The sequence below is a fragment of the Lissotriton helveticus genome, chromosome 2_1 (assembly GCF_964261635.1).
Source record: "Lissotriton helveticus chromosome 2_1, aLisHel1.1, whole genome shotgun sequence".
Taxonomy (NCBI): domain Eukaryota; kingdom Metazoa; phylum Chordata; class Amphibia; order Caudata; family Salamandridae; genus Lissotriton; species Lissotriton helveticus.
Window position 1 is genome coordinate 1,223,990,752 of NC_136059.1, and position 15,647 is coordinate 1,224,006,398.

The 15,647-nt window shown below is 43.2% G+C and overlaps 1 protein-coding gene across 2 annotated transcripts in view; it reads left to right on the forward strand.

The window, feature by feature from the left end:
• The window catches only part of LOC144818567 (E3 ISG15--protein ligase HERC5-like), a 400,809-nt gene that overhangs the window by 59,303 nt on the left and 325,859 nt on the right, over positions 1–15,647 (forward strand). For both annotated transcript variants that reach the window (XM_078676098.1, XM_078676099.1), the window contains exons 4-6: positions 4,784–5,005; positions 9,158–9,249; positions 14,586–14,716. In XM_078676098.1, coding sequence (XP_078532224.1) covers positions 4,784–5,005; positions 9,158–9,249; positions 14,586–14,716 — 445 coding nt within the window. The remainder of the gene's footprint in view (positions 1–4,783; positions 5,006–9,157; positions 9,250–14,585; positions 14,717–15,647) is intronic.

A 15,647-nucleotide genomic window follows, 5' to 3' on the forward strand; every position in this document is an offset into this window, starting at 1 on the left:
CAATGGGTATCAACAGAAAGGGCACAAATTAGGAATAACTTAATTATAGAACAAACAACAACACAAAGCCCCACGTTTTTATTGAATTGGATTTTTCAACGGAGGCAAAAGAATGCTTCAAGAGTAAGAAAGCAGCATAAGCATTGATTAAGACTTGTACATGACATGCAGAGTGAACACATTGTGCTCATAAGAAAACATTAAACGGCACAAGTGAAACATGTGAGAATAAAAGTAAAACAGCAGCATTTGGAAATATTTCAATAATTATTATGCATTAATGTTTTAGATACAATATTGTTTTCATGAAATCATATGATAATTAGAGACCCATACATTTTTCTGGTACATGTCAATGGCGTTTTGACTTTCATGAATTGAGGTCATCATCAGGACAATAATAACGCAAAGAAGAGAGAATTTCTGTCTTAAGTGTTATAAGGAGCTCCTGACCATATTATCTTTTTTGATATTGATTTTTTACTTTTTGATCACCTACTTTGGATCTTTTTACTGTGGGAGAGCCTCATAACATTTTATTTTATTCGATTGATTTGATTTATGCATTTATAAAGCACATGAATGCCCGGGGGCGTCTAAAAGCTGAGGTCAGGTAGATCAGATAAGGTTGTCGAGGTGGTTGTACAAAACATGTTAGTTGTGAAGAGCCAAGTTTTTAGCATCTTCCTGAAGGATAGCAACGCAGGGCTGTTCTTTACGGCAACTGGTAGAAGGTTTCATGTCTTAACAGTCACTAGCAGAAGGCTTCTTCCGTCCCAGCTGTCTTCCTTGAACCTTGGTGCTTGTATTAGTTTACTATGTGTAAATCTTAAAACTTCTCACCAGGACATATCAATTCAAATGAGTCCTCAAGAATAGAGGCCCGGCACAGTGTAGAGCTTTGAAGGCTACGCATTGTGATTTAAACTTAATCCTTTCCATCCTTTGGGAGCCAGTGAAGGGCTCTTAGGCCGTGGGAAACAGGCTGGAACCTAGGTTATCCAATAGTAATCTGGCAGCCGCGTTTTGAAGACACTGCAACCTTTGTAGATGCTGTGGAAGAATTGATGCTGTTTTCCAAACATCCGGAAAAGTGCCTGGCCGAATTATCTTATTAAATACTACTCCTAGATATTCGCTAAAAATTTCATGGACCAGGTGCAGTACTATAGGAGGGCAGGGGTCCGCAGGGGCCCCAGATTTAGATGATTTTACCACCTGAGTGATCTGTTCTAATCTAGGGGGGGGAGCAGTTTGGAAGGAGTGCTGTACTCTACTCCACTCTAGGCCACTTTATGCCACTCTATGTCAATCTACTCCACTCTTTAACACTCCACACTGCGACACTCCAGTCGACAACCCTCCACGACACTCTATAACACTTCACTCTATGAAACTTTACTCTATACCACTCAATTCTACTCCACTTTGCGATACTATATGCTCCACAACACTCTACGACCCTCCACTCCATGTCTCTCCACTCTACGACCCTCTATGACACTGCACTCCATTTTGTGACACCTAAAACACTCCACTCTATGCCACACGATTCCACTCTACTCTGTGCCACTTCTCTCTATGCCACTCCACTGTACCACACTCAACTGCACTCTACACCACAATACTATACTCCACTCTATGCTATGAGACCCTACTCCACTCTGTGTCCTTCCACTATGTGCCCTCCACCCTCCACTCTACTCCGCTCTTCTCCACAACACTCTAGGACACTTGAACCCACTTTATGACACACCACACCACTCCACTCTAAGCCACTCAACTCTTCCGCACTCCAGGTCACTCAACACCACTCCACGACACTCTATGCCACTACTCTCTCATTTACCCCACTGACATTTAGCTATGCTGAGCAGCTGCCACACTGTGGAACAACATGGCTAAAGCTCATGGGCTAGATTTACGACCATTCCGTTTTGAGGGTCACAAATTGATATTTTTTACGACTCACAATTTGCCACTCGCAAAACCGAATGTACTGTTGTGTCTCAGATACATTTAGCAATTCCCAATGGGGTCGTAAATGACCTGCCTCATCAATATTCATCAGGCTGGTTGCAATGTGAGACCTATTGGGAGTGGGCTATAATCACAGGGATGGTGACTTGTTGGGGACAGCAGACCACCATGTGCCTGTGTTTGCTTTGTAAATAAAACAACTTATTATTTTCAAATACAGCCCATTTTGCTTAAAGGAAAGCCGGATTTGTTTAAAAGAAAAAAATGAAACGTTGTATTTCCTCTTTTTAAGGGCAGGCAGTGGTTTGTGAGACCACTACTTGCTCCTAAAAATTTTTTCCACAAAGGGAAAGGGGTCCCCCTTCCCGTTTGTGACTGGCTTACCACCTATTTGGAGTAGGTGGTAAACTGCAATTGTTTTGCAATCACATTTGCAGTCGCAAAACAAACATACATTCCCCTGCGACTGGCTGTTAGGAACAGACGCCCTTGGCGCGCCCCTTCATAATAGCAACTTGCAAACCCTACTTTGCAAGTCCGTAATAGGTTACAGACTCGCAAAATAAGGGTCTGTACATGCTGCAACCCTTTTTAGTAGTCACAAACGTCCCAATTGTCTGTTTGCTATCGCTAAAAACCGTTGTACATCTGGCCCAATATCTCTTGCTTAGGTTGAAACAGAATGATTTTGCCATTGCTTGTTTATACCTGGTGCCTTCTTTGAAGTAGGAGGAGTTTCTAAAAGTCCCCCTTTTAAAAGTGCTTGGAATTTCCTGACTCCCTGCACTGGCTGCAGACTAGCTACAGACACAATAGACTAGCTTGAAACGGTTTGTGTGAGAGAATGGCCCAGACTACTAAATTACAAGTGGACCTGTGCCAAGCTCTCTCCCCACCCCTTATCCTGCCCGGGACGGCCCTACCAAGCAACCTAATCCCTCTATTGTGTGGCTGTCTGGGAAGAATACATAAAACCCAACTGCCACTCGCACCTAGTCATGTGACCCAGGAACAGGCTGCAGGCACCATGTAGGGCAGATAAGTGGCAGCTTTCTAAAAGTGACAAATTCGACTTTACTTTTATAGTGGATTTTGAATTACAATTTCTCAGACACCAAACATGGCTTTTCTACTTGCTCCCAATCAAAAGTTAGTACTTATTAAATGTAATATGGAAAACCAATGTTATCCTATGGGAGAGGTAGACCCTAATAGTTAAAATCGAGTTTAGGAGTTTTTCACTACCAGGACATGTAAAACTTGAAAGTACATGCCCAATTCTTTTGTTACAATGCAGCCTGCCCTAGGGGATGTTTAGGGCCTAACTTAGGGATGACATATGCATTAAAAAGGAAATTTTAGGCTTGGCAAATAGGTTATTTTTCCAAGTCAAATGACCAGTTTCAAACTGCTAGCAGGCTGCAATGGCAGACCTGAGAGATGTTTTACAGGGCTACTTAAGTGGGTGGCACAATAAGTGCTGCACACCCACTCGTAGCATTTAGTTTACATGCCCAGGTTATATGGTATACCACTTTACTAGGAGTTTACAAGTAAATAAAACATGCAAATCAGGTGAAAACAAATTTTTCCATGTTTTAGGGAATAGACTCAAGCACTTTAGCTATGGTTGGCAGTGGGAAAGTGCACAGAGTTGTAATGCCAACAAGAATGGGAGGGTTGAAGTCAAACAAGTTTGGGGAAACCACCCTTAGGCTGACGGGTCTATCAATTGCATTTTTACTTCCAAATGTTGTCTTATTTTTATCCTGCAGGATTCCTTTTGAAATCTATCTTCTGGAAGACAATAGGATACGCTCTTTCTTAACACTTGTATAAGTGAGGTTTTGGTGCCCTGCCTTTGAACTCTGCATTACTTATCAGTGATAATCAAGGTTTACCAATATTACCAATGATGTTTTTCTGCTCTTTGTGGCTGTCATTTGATACCTTTCATGTATATGTGACATGCAGTGTGGCCCTCCAGTATTCTTATTTGTTGCATAATATTCGAATTCAGGAAGAAATTGCTTAATCTTAGATGGTCAGCGAGAACTGACAGGAGATTATTCCCTGCCCTCCCTCCGAGAGTAAGTAAGGAAACAGTGAGGGATAGGCGTCCTGAGTGGTAGGGTGAAAAAACAATAAATATAGTGTCTCTGGCTCCCTTTTGTGACGGTAACTTGCACCAGTCCCCCATCAAGCAGGGGTAGTTTTTATAAAATTAAGCTTGATTATTGATTAATATAACTATAAGTTCTATCAATATATGATGGAGCCTTGATTTACAGGTTTTTGTAAAGAGATGCATGCCAGTGTTAGAATGCGTTAGAGCTCTGGGGTGTTAGAGAGTAAAATAATGAACAATTGCATTGACATGATGTTTCATAACTATGGTGAGCCATATTTTGTGCAAGTTCCTCATAAAGCCTTAGAAGCAGCAGGCACAGCAAATTCTATAAACCCAGAATGGTTGCCGAAGCAACCAAGCTATGGCGTTTCATTGGCATATAATTAGGACATGTACCAGTGTACCACAATATACCATAGAAGCTCAGACAATTGTAAACCGTGAACATGACTGTGCCTGTTGTGCCAATGTGAGTATGTCAAAGAGAGAAAGGAAGTGGATTAGAGTACTTTAAAAACTTTTTGGGAGTTAGTTACCCAGTTTTCGTATGTATCAGAATGAACATTTTCACCTTTCCATTATTTAAGGATCTATCCTTTTAAGCACGAATTGCTGATTGCAGTAAGCTTTCACAGGAATTTATGTTTTTCTGTGTTTTGTTATTCTTTTAAGGTGGAGAGCTTTTTACATGGGGAGAGAACACTCATGGCCAGCTGGGTCTTAGATCTCAACCGTCGCGCCAGAGCACACCGCAGCTTGTGGAACACTTAATGGGCAGCCCCTTGGCCCAGATCACTGCAGGAAGTGCTCATAGCATTGCCCTTTCTCTAACAGGCACTGTTTATTCGTGGGGAAATAATACTGTTGGACAACTGGGACTTGGCCATATGGAAAGTAAGTAAAATTTGGCAGAAGTGTATATTTCTGATAAGGAATTTAGCATTATTCAGTATTATTCTCACAAACAATTCTAGATCAACATTGAGCTGTGCAGTTCACTGAAATACACAACATCTGTCCAACTTGAGCTAAAGCAGAGAAAGTACAATTGAAATCAGTGCTTACTGGTTTCAATTTTAAAACATAATTTTCCTACCGGTAGAGTGTTGCCACTGTTTACCGATTAAAACAAAAAACTGGGATGACTATATATAAATACCAAATAGTGTCCTTAAGCAGCGATCCTTTAATATGTCTTGTAGTGTGCAAAGAGCACGTTTTCATGACCTCTCAATAGGTTTGAGGACCTCATTTTATTAAAGATTTTTTTTTACTAGCTTTTCCTTTTACCAACGTAGCATTTAATGTTACTTATACACCATAGCCATCAGAAAATGGAAACATATAGTTTAGGTTACAAAATAAAGACACTGGTCACCCCAGTTTTCCCATCTTTAAAAATGTTTATTTTGCAATTTGTTGTGATCTCATGTACACTACATTCCAGCGTTACCTCACTGGAATGTAGAATGTTAAAATGTGCTTTGGAAGTAGCAGATTTTATATTGGTCAGATACCCGTGGACTGCTGAGGCTGTGGCTAATAAATACAGATCAAGAAGTATTTCCATCTGTTGACTCTAATTACAATATACTTCACTGCAATTTGGCGACGATTTAGCCACAGCCAAGTACCTACGTTATAAAGAAGCTCTGCCATCAGAGAGAGAAGGAGTATACATTATGCTTGTGAAGATAATCAGGCCTGTATATATCTTTTTAAAGACTATGATCTAAGCGCTGCTTTGTCAGTAGTTTTCTACCCCACATGTTATTGACTCTGGAGAAGAGACATACGTTTTTGCGTATTTATTTGAAGAAAAAGGAAGCTGCGCCTGTTGAAAGCAACATTTAAAGGTTACGCGCTAGACTGATTGTCGTGTGAAACTGCTGTAGTTCATTTTGCTCATTAATGAGGGATGTATTTTCTATCGAGAAAAACATTTTAAAGAAGATAACATTTTTATCGCAGTTATTCAAGTGTTGCATGTAACGAAAATCAACTCCACGAGGGCACTGCGCGTGGTTCTGCTCGCGAGGGATTCCGAAATTCAAGCACAGTGAACAATTGAACTCCTGCACGAGCGCACTGCGCGTGTTTCTGTTTACAAAGAGCATGCTTTTTCTCGAGCGCAGTAGATAACTTACATGAGAGCGCGTTGTCAAGTACAGTCAAGCGCTTGTTTCAAAGATAACGAAGTCTTTGAATCCTTCCTACCTTATGCTTGGGACTATGTCAGCGTCATCGTAACGCAGAGGAGCGTTTAAATACTTTCCTGATTAAAGCGTCCTTTCATTTAGGCTGAAGTTCAGTATTGGCACGTATTACGTGGTTGAAGCGTTAAGAAAGGACATTTCAGCTTTGCTCAACAACTAGAACGCCAACCTATTTTTTTTTTTTTATATATATTTTTATTAATTATAACACAAGAATAGAAATACAGATATCAGGCATCATTTGGCGGAACATATCATAACATTGAACGGGAAGAACAGTCCGAGGATACACAACAGTTATAGGCATCTGAAAAACATCGATACAAATTGGAGCTGAGATAAAGCAACACGGTACAGATAGCCTTGGGCAAACATAATCGGATCCTGTCCGTCCAGAATACTGAATATGAGACTTCAACCCTAGACACCCAGATATGAGGATGAAATGATCAGGAGAACGTGCCACATTTCTTGTGAAGAAGGGAAAAGGGAAACAGAAAGGTCATAGAACAAAATAAAGGAAAAATAAGAAACCCCCCCAACCCCCACCCTGCACCCCTGCGGATGGCTACGACCTAACCCCACTAGCAGCGTGCCTGTCGCCCTCTAAACTAACCCCAGGGAAGGGAAAAGATGGAGGAGGAGAAGAATCGTAAAAAGCAAATACACCCCCGGTCTCCCGTACCCCCCCCCCGCCAGAAGCCATCACCCCGAGATAGAATCAAACCGACATAAAGCAAATTTACAAACCAATCAGGGGGGTATAGCAAGGCACCACCCAACTCCCTTCACGTTATAGGTACAATCCCGACATTAAGTCAAGCTATTTCACCGAACCCAAGCCCTCAAGATCATCCCTGGCCAGTACGGTACTTCATAAAAGTCTTTTCCAGTCGAACCACCATCTCAATCGAAAATGCAGGACGATCGTCAAAGTTCACTTCGGTGTTGCAGGATCGGCAAATGGAGAGAAAGTCACGAGTTCCACAAAACGAGCGAAGGAAAGTGTCCAGAGATGTCACGTCTGTCCAACAGTCACTGAGGGATTTGTAACAGTACAGAAGACTGACCATAGCTGAATGAAGCGGCAGCAGGATCGAGCAGGGAACGCTAGCGACAAACACGGGTTCGCCGACTGTGAATTGAGAATCGGGAAAGCACAGTAGATCCAGGTTATGTCCGGGGACCTCGAACTCAGATGTACATTGCATCGCTGGTATCGCAGGTGGGTGAGAGCTTAATGGAGAGTCAGAGACCGGTCCCAGGATACCGTCAACTTGCACGCTCAGTGTCCGGAATACGACCGTGAACTGTGAATGGAGCGCCTCAATGGCGGCCATGACGGCCTGTAGCGATGGCGTACCTTCCGTCCGCCCCATCTCCTCTCGCGAAGAGGCAGAGCTGGATTCGTACCCCGGAGGCCGGCTTCTCCGGGGCAACAGGCCACGCAAATCCAGTGATCACAGTGGGCGATCCCCGTCTTGTAAGATCGACACCGTCGCCGATAGCGAGGGCCCAGCCCATCAACCCCGGGAGGTCAGCAGGGTCTCCGGGCATCGGACCCCCAGACACGGCAGCCGGCGCGATCCGCTTTTGTGTTCACGGTGTAGACCGGTCACAATGCCACCATCTGAAAACCAACAGGTTACGAGACACTTGGGGGGACCGGGCTCCGTCCAGGTCCAGCGGCCGTTGTTGATCAACTCCAACCCGGATAGTCTAGAAATCGAGGCCCCGGCTTCCACACGATGTTAGGCCGAGAATGGAAACACGGCGTATCTTCGGAGTCCGATGAGATAAAAACCTCGGGATTACACCTTTAGAAGCAGCAATACTTCATGAACCCGGGAGTCTGGTGCGAATGCAGGATTAAGAACAGGATATACGAGCTACTGGCAGAGGATATATGACGGTACAACGCGTACCGTCACAACGCATACCTTTACAACGCGGCCGTGACAACGCAAGTCGTTACCACGACTTGCGTTGGGGGGGCGCGGATTTCGAATAGTTTAATTTACTATTCTAACACCAGTCCCCGTGGACCCTAGGGAAGGTGTTAGGATAGTAAATTAACTATTTTTAGACCTTGAGCGCCCTCCAGCGCAAGTCGTGGTAACGACTTGCGTTGTCACAGCCGCGGTGTAAAGGTACCGCGTTGTGAAAACATCGTTGTAAACGATGTTTACCCTGGCAGAGGTCACCGGAGCCGGGAGCTTATGCGGCCATGTTGGCAGCTGGCGTAGCTCCTCCTCCCCAACCTATTTATTAAAGAAAGGTCCCAGGAAGTGTTTTTAACAACGAGGACGTTCATCCAGTGGACTTTGGAATAGTGCAAAGAAACCTTTCAAAATACACTATATTTAGCAAAGTGCACAATTAAAGATTGTCTAGCACTGCATCTACTTACAGTTTTAAAATATAGATCTTTCAAACAAAGACTTGTAAAGTCCCAGATTTTACCAGTTGCTCAAGTTACCATCAATTCCAGTATCAGTAACTGCTGGCATGGGGAAATGCTGGTCCATTTCCCTGGCTACTCGTAATGGAGGCTACATTATCTTACCATTGATGATTGGTTAATGATTTAGAAATGATCAGCAGAAATGCAATACAGGTGCTTAGAAACTGCACCTCAGGTTTTAGCTGTTATTTAATCTGATTTCTCAAACACTGAAAATAAGTCATGACAAACAAGAGCTTGATTATTTGTTGCTTTAATATTTAAATTGTAAGAATTCTGCTTATGTGGAGATTTTAGATATTGTTACTCTGAAATCCAGTGTGTCATTAAAATAGTCAACTTTTTTCAAATTTCTCTGTTTTGTAGAGCAATATTTGCCAACTCTGGTTAAAGCGCTGTGGAACAAAAGAGTGGAATTTGTCGCTTGTGGTGCTGAACACACTGCTGTTTTGTCAAAGGTGTGTGTATTTATCAAAATTGTTTTCATGAGAAACATATATTGCATATCTTGAGTCTGCACACTGTGTAGTGGCATTTATATTGGGAGCAGCCTATCCGTTTGCTGTGTTGAAAAGCTTATCATCGCAACACCAATGTAAGTGATCCTTTAGGGGTAAAATGAGGGAATATATTTGTATATAAAGTGTAATTATGTTATTTAGGAGATCATGGATCTAAATATTTTTCCTCACTACGTTAATTTAGTGATTCTTGTCTCCTGCAGAGTCTAAATCCCTCATACAGAGACTCCACTATCCTTAATTTAATTCAATATTCTACAGAAAGTGTCTGTGAAAATCATATCTCTATTCTTCTCAAGGATGTAATATCTTGATACTTAGAAACAAGACCAGAGAGCAAAAACAGTGGGATGTAAGACATTTGTTGGGTGGGCCTCAGTTAAGAAAAATGTCAATACATGTCTTTTGAAAGGACATTTAATAGTAAATCCCATCCGAGGAGGTTACATTTTTAGGGTTAGTTACAATTTTCCTTCAGAAATTTGTATGCAAATGGTGCAGCGGTCACGCTAAACTAATTAGGATGCGCCCGCCACACTGGGGGGTGCATCCTGTATGTTTACATTGTGGCGGGTGCTGTAAATACATGTTTTACATTTGAATGTACAATGTGGCTGGCACCATGCGGTGCCTGCCACCTTGTACATGGAAATGTAGGGGGGTACCATAGGTACCCCCCACGTGCAGCACACCACCCCCCCGGGGGCCCACAACGGACCCCGAAGGCATTTTCCGCCTGTCTTTTTGCAGCAGGCATCCTAATACTCACGGCGGTGCCTGCATGGCACCGCCTCCATTGCCCCATTTTACCTGGTCCCGCAAGGTGGGCGTAATAGGCAATTTTATGGGTGATTGTGGGAAATCCGCGACCGCCGGCCTGGTTGTCCTCACTGCCGGCCCGGCGGTCGTGGATTTCCCGCCATCGTAATCGGCCCCGTAGATTGCAAACTGGGTAGAAAGCCTAGTGAGAAAATGTGAGTAGTGAGCAAATCCGCTAATAGGCATCATGGTAATAGGGAGCCAGAGTCAGAAATGAGGTGGAAAGCAGGCACTTAAGATACAACTGATACACAGGTAGGCCTGTGCAAAGAGGGAAAATGTTTTTTCAGGATGTAAATTTAGTTGTAGGAAAGATAGCCCCAAAGATAAAAGCTGTAATTATTCTGCAGGAGCACTTATTTAGACTGGCCTACTCTTGATCACAAAATACAGATCTTCCTGGAGTGCAGCCCCATATTTTAGGCATTTGAACAGCACTGTGATAAATTGGGAGTATTTTGGGAATTACTTTATCTTAATATTTTTATGCCATAGGCAGCTTCAGAATCAGGACAATATGAAATAGGAATTTACTGACCCTAGAATGGCTAATTTCTAACACAAGCCAACCAATATTGTTTTAGGAGTGAAACTGCCAGGATTATCTGACTGTGAGAGATAATGGAAAGAATTGGCAGTGATGTGGTAAACATCCCCATGTTATAATCTTGCATACATGTAAATGATGGAAATTAATTACTGAAGCAGAATTTGCGCCTCATTAGTTAAGTGCATCACAATCCTCCTTGTGAAAACCAATTTTTTAATTACTAATAAGTTTGCTGTTCTTACTCAATTTTCATCATACATTTTCAGAGCAAGATATATCTCATTTCCCTCTCATGTCATTGCGACGTAACAATGAGTTCACAAATCCAAACAAGGAAAACAACACTGATTGGATATATAGCTGCCACTTACATGCTATACCAGTGAAAATTGGTGTACACTGAGGAATGTATGTTGGCTAAAATTAAACAAACACGTCCTAAAAAAAATTCTGACATTCATTAATATTGGGAGTGAAAAACAACTTTAGGGAGAGCTAGTGCTCAGTAATGCAAAAGTGAGTGTTCCCTATGCGTATCTCTCCTGAGCCTGTTCGGCAGTTCAGGGATAGATCCAAAAAGAAAAGGGACTTTTCCCCCACCAGCCTGGCAATAACCAGGGAGGCCGTGCCACAGAGTCAGCATTTAATAATCTTCCTGGAGTCACATAGAGGCAGGCAAGTTTGTTCTGTCAGCCATTGCTTTAGGACTTTGCCTTGACTTTCGTCCTCATCCCTCCCTCCCTTTCCTTAAAGTTTTGTGGTGGTCTGTCTGCTCCTCCTTGTAGGGGGCTGGGGATGCACCTTGCATTTTTTGGCATACTGGCCTTGCCTAAAGCGAAGGATGTTATTTGCTCCCAGCCTTGATGTGGCAGAATAGAGGTAATTAGCCAATACATAATTTTGACCCTCCATTCCTTGCTCAAGTGCCAGGGCAATTATGCTGTCCCCTTTTCACCTAACTCTCAACTATGAGTATGAATTTTCACTTAGTTTTAATGATGCTCCTAGCGTTACTGAATGGGTGAAAGAGTTGTACCCATTCATCAAGTGTAGGTAAAGAGTATTTAGTGGGATTCTAATAGCTTTTTAAAAGTGCTCACAGTGCAGCTCAGAGCTGCATTGATGCCACGTCTTTAATTGTGAAGCGATGTCTGTAACTGCAACAAAACACTGGGTGGCTGGCACTGTTACCACTGTATGCCAGGAAATACCAGCATGGAGCATAGTTGTTGAAAGCTGATGGTTTGGGCTGGGGCCCAAAGCACTCACCAGTGGCTGAGATTTATTGTATCTTTCCTTCCATCAATTTGCTGTTTTTGCAGGACTAGAAGCAGTGGTGGGCAGTGATGAGAAAGCAGCAAGTCCCTGAGTTCTGCACATAGTGCTTGGTAAGGTAACATATCTCAGCGCACAGGATTCCTTGTCTCCCTTTGTCACACAGATCATATTGACATTTATGTGGTCACAGTCAACCGCAGGAATGCTATTATTAATATTATATAAAATGTATAATGCGCTCAGTTACCCAGGGGCATCCCGGCGCAGTACAGACACAAGAAAGAAGCACCGAAACAATCACTACACTGGAAACAGATGGGTCTTCAAAAGTTTCCTAAAGAGTAGGATCTTAGGCTCTGAACGGATCTTAAAGGGAAGGGAGTTCCACAGTGCAGCCACTTGCACTGAGAAGCGCCTACCCCCAGAGCGAGCTCTCTTTACTCTAGTTGACTGCAGGAGATGTCTTTGGTCCGAACGCAGTAGGCGTGTGGGCTTATAGGGGCGTGCCATGGGGGCAAGGATCGGTGGGCCCTTACCATGCAAGATTTTATGGGCCGTGCACAACGCTTTAAATTTCACCCGTTCCCTAACGGGGAGCCAGTGAAGCGTTTTCAGGGCTGGGGCAGCTGAATGTCTTCTGGGAACGTCCATCAATACTCTAGCGGCTGCATTTTGTACCTGTTGGAGGGTTTTCAAAGTCACTTCGGGAGCCCCTAAAAACACTGCGTTCCCGTAGTCAAGCCTCGACAAGATTAGACCACGAATCAAAAGCTTCCTCGCTGGATCAGGGAGCAGTGGTAAAACCTTGCGAGCTGACCGAAGCAAACCGAAGCACACCCCTGCGGTCTTCCTTGCGTGGGTCCTAAAGGACAGATCTTCCTCCAACCATACTCCCAAGGTCTTGATCTCCTTCTTGGGGGACGGAGGGTCACCCAAGGACCGGGGCCAGCAGCTAGCAATAATAGAGGGACTGGATTTTCCCATGAGCATCAGCTCAGTTTTCCCCCCATTTAGCTTGAGGGCAGAGTGGGACATCCAACGATGGACATTAGCAAGGCAGTCATGAAAGACTTCAGGTTGTTCCACCAACTGGGTGAGCCCTACCACCAGCTGAGTGTCATCAGCATAGCTAATGAGCTTCACTCCTGAAGGGGCGACCACTCTTTCAAGCGGGGAGGAAAACAGGACAGAGTTCAGATGCCACGGTCCTTTTTATCTTTATTTTCTTATCACTACTCTGTGAAAAGGATACAGTAAACTCTATAAGAAGTGTCAAACATTTTGTTTGCCACCCACCACTCCTATTCTTACCAAGGAAAGGGGGTATAAAGGTATGTTTTCAAGATTTTAGAAAAGTGTTCTGGGCGGATTACAGTTGCTCTGCTGCCCTGTTTGAAGAAGATGCATGTTAGCTTGGGAATGCATATGACATGCACTATTCAGGTTGGGGCCATATTTATCAAAAAGTAATGCAGCATCGAAAGTCCCCTTGCTGCACTGCTCTGCGTTACAGGGAAAGGGAAGGAATGGGCTGTTTTTATCACAATAGGGCGCATTCCAGCCTTTTCCCAGTGCTGGCGCACAATATGCTGCTTAGCGCCAATGCAGGCACCCTTGCGCCATAGTGAAGGGTGCCTGCGTTGTTAGCAGGATAAATTTTTGTGCAGGAAAGGGCAGCTTCCTACACAAAAACAATCCCCTGAGGCATTTTCCTCTTTTGATATGTGCTGCAGAATGCACGCTTAGAAAGAGGAAGTATCATCGAGAAATAAAGATATTTATCTTTGTTACACCTCCCCTAGAAAGGCATATCATATTATATATTTGAAGTCACTACGTAAATACACATAGCTCTTCATTAGTATGGAGATTTTGAAGCTGCTACGTAAATACACCTAGCCGTTAATCAATGTGGGATTAAGTTTTCACGTGCATGTCAACCCTTCTAATAATTGTGCTGCAGACCTGACGTGGCGTAAGTGATACAATATCACAAAAGTAACATTAGTTCAACAGTGCATGCCCCATTACGTTATCCAAGTGACACAAGGCAACCCCATGGAACATCTCCTGGGGCAGAGTAACGCAATGTAGCGATTTGCGCTGCATTGCGTTACTGCAGATTTATCAAGCCCTTCAGGGAAACGCAAAGCGGCCTTGTATGGCTTGATAAATTGCTTTTCAGGGTTGCTTCACACATGCGCCCCATTAAGTAGTGCAAAAGCGACACAGCCCTTTAATAAATATGCCCCAAGGTGTCTAAATTGAGACCTCTGTAAATCAGTTCTATTTATATGGGTTTAGTTAGCCTTATTGTTCTATGTGTTCAAAAGCTAACAGTTTTCAAAGTAGTACAGTTTGCTTATATGAGAGTGCAAACAGAAGAATTGTGTAATTTTAGCAATGTCACAACCTATACATTTTCTTGGTAAATCAATAGTTAAATGCTCTTAAGTGGGGATAAATCATGTTTTGCTGTTAAATAAAACATAATAAATCCTTTATGATAAAGTTTAAATTGAATATATGAGTTCACATATCTGTATTTCACAGTTTCTGCATTGATCCATCAAACCTCCCAATAGCGCTAATGGTTTTATAGAGATATTCATCTTTCTTCTTAAAGGATGGACTGGTCTACACCTTTGGGGCAGGAGAGCATGGACAGCTTGGTCACAAATATGCAAGAAACGAGCCCCTCCCTCGTTTGGTGGTTGAATTACGTGAGCTGCATGTCTCCCAGGTTGCATGTGGAAGGTAAGGGCGCATGCAAATAATTGTGTTTTGATTCATAACATTGCTATATTTTATTTTATCAACACAAAATATATTTAAATGTTTGCTAACCCAAAGCATACACAAGTTTCAAAAAATGGTATAACATGAAAATATAGATACATTTCAAAGACATAAGCTCATAAAAGATGGAAAATACATTATAGTCAAATTCATTGTTATACTATCAATTATTTCATCAGTACCACAGTGTTCCAAAAAATCCTTCTAAAATTTGAGCTTCTACTTTTCTCTGTGTAGTGTCATCAGAGGAGTAATCAGACATGCGCTATCAAATTGATAACTCCCCTGACACCTTCATCCGTGCCAAGGACATCCAAAAGGTTGATTCACAGCCTCTACCTCAGCCTTCTCTTCTCTGTTGTCAGTAATCTTAGATATCCCTATCTGCAGCTATAAATGACCAGTGAGCAAACCGCATCCTCATCAATATTCATACATCACAGAAACTGGGAACCTACTCATACACGTTTACTGCATTGCTACAATCTGTCCAAAACCTTGCAAGCAATCAATCTACTTCATTTTGCCAAGTACCTCCTTCTGATGACCTCCAACCACTTACTTCTGCCAATACCACGACCAGCATAGTGACTCACATTTAAAAGGCAGTGGCGAAGATGTCGAACTGCTAGGCGCTCCCTCACAAAGCTCCACAGCCCAACGACTTCAGCAGCTGGTGGGGCCCAGTCCTGGGGGGCTAAAACTTTGTGAGGTTTCCCATGACTAAGTGAAGACCTCCCCCCTTCCCGTGGAGCCTTGGGCGCACCTCAGAGCCTCCAGGCAGCCTCCTGCAGCCAAAAACAGGCCACTGCCTCCCATCCATGAAGCAGTGCTGCCATCTTGGAGGGGGCTGAGCCACAGTGCGCACCCCCCGAACCGTTGAGCCCTA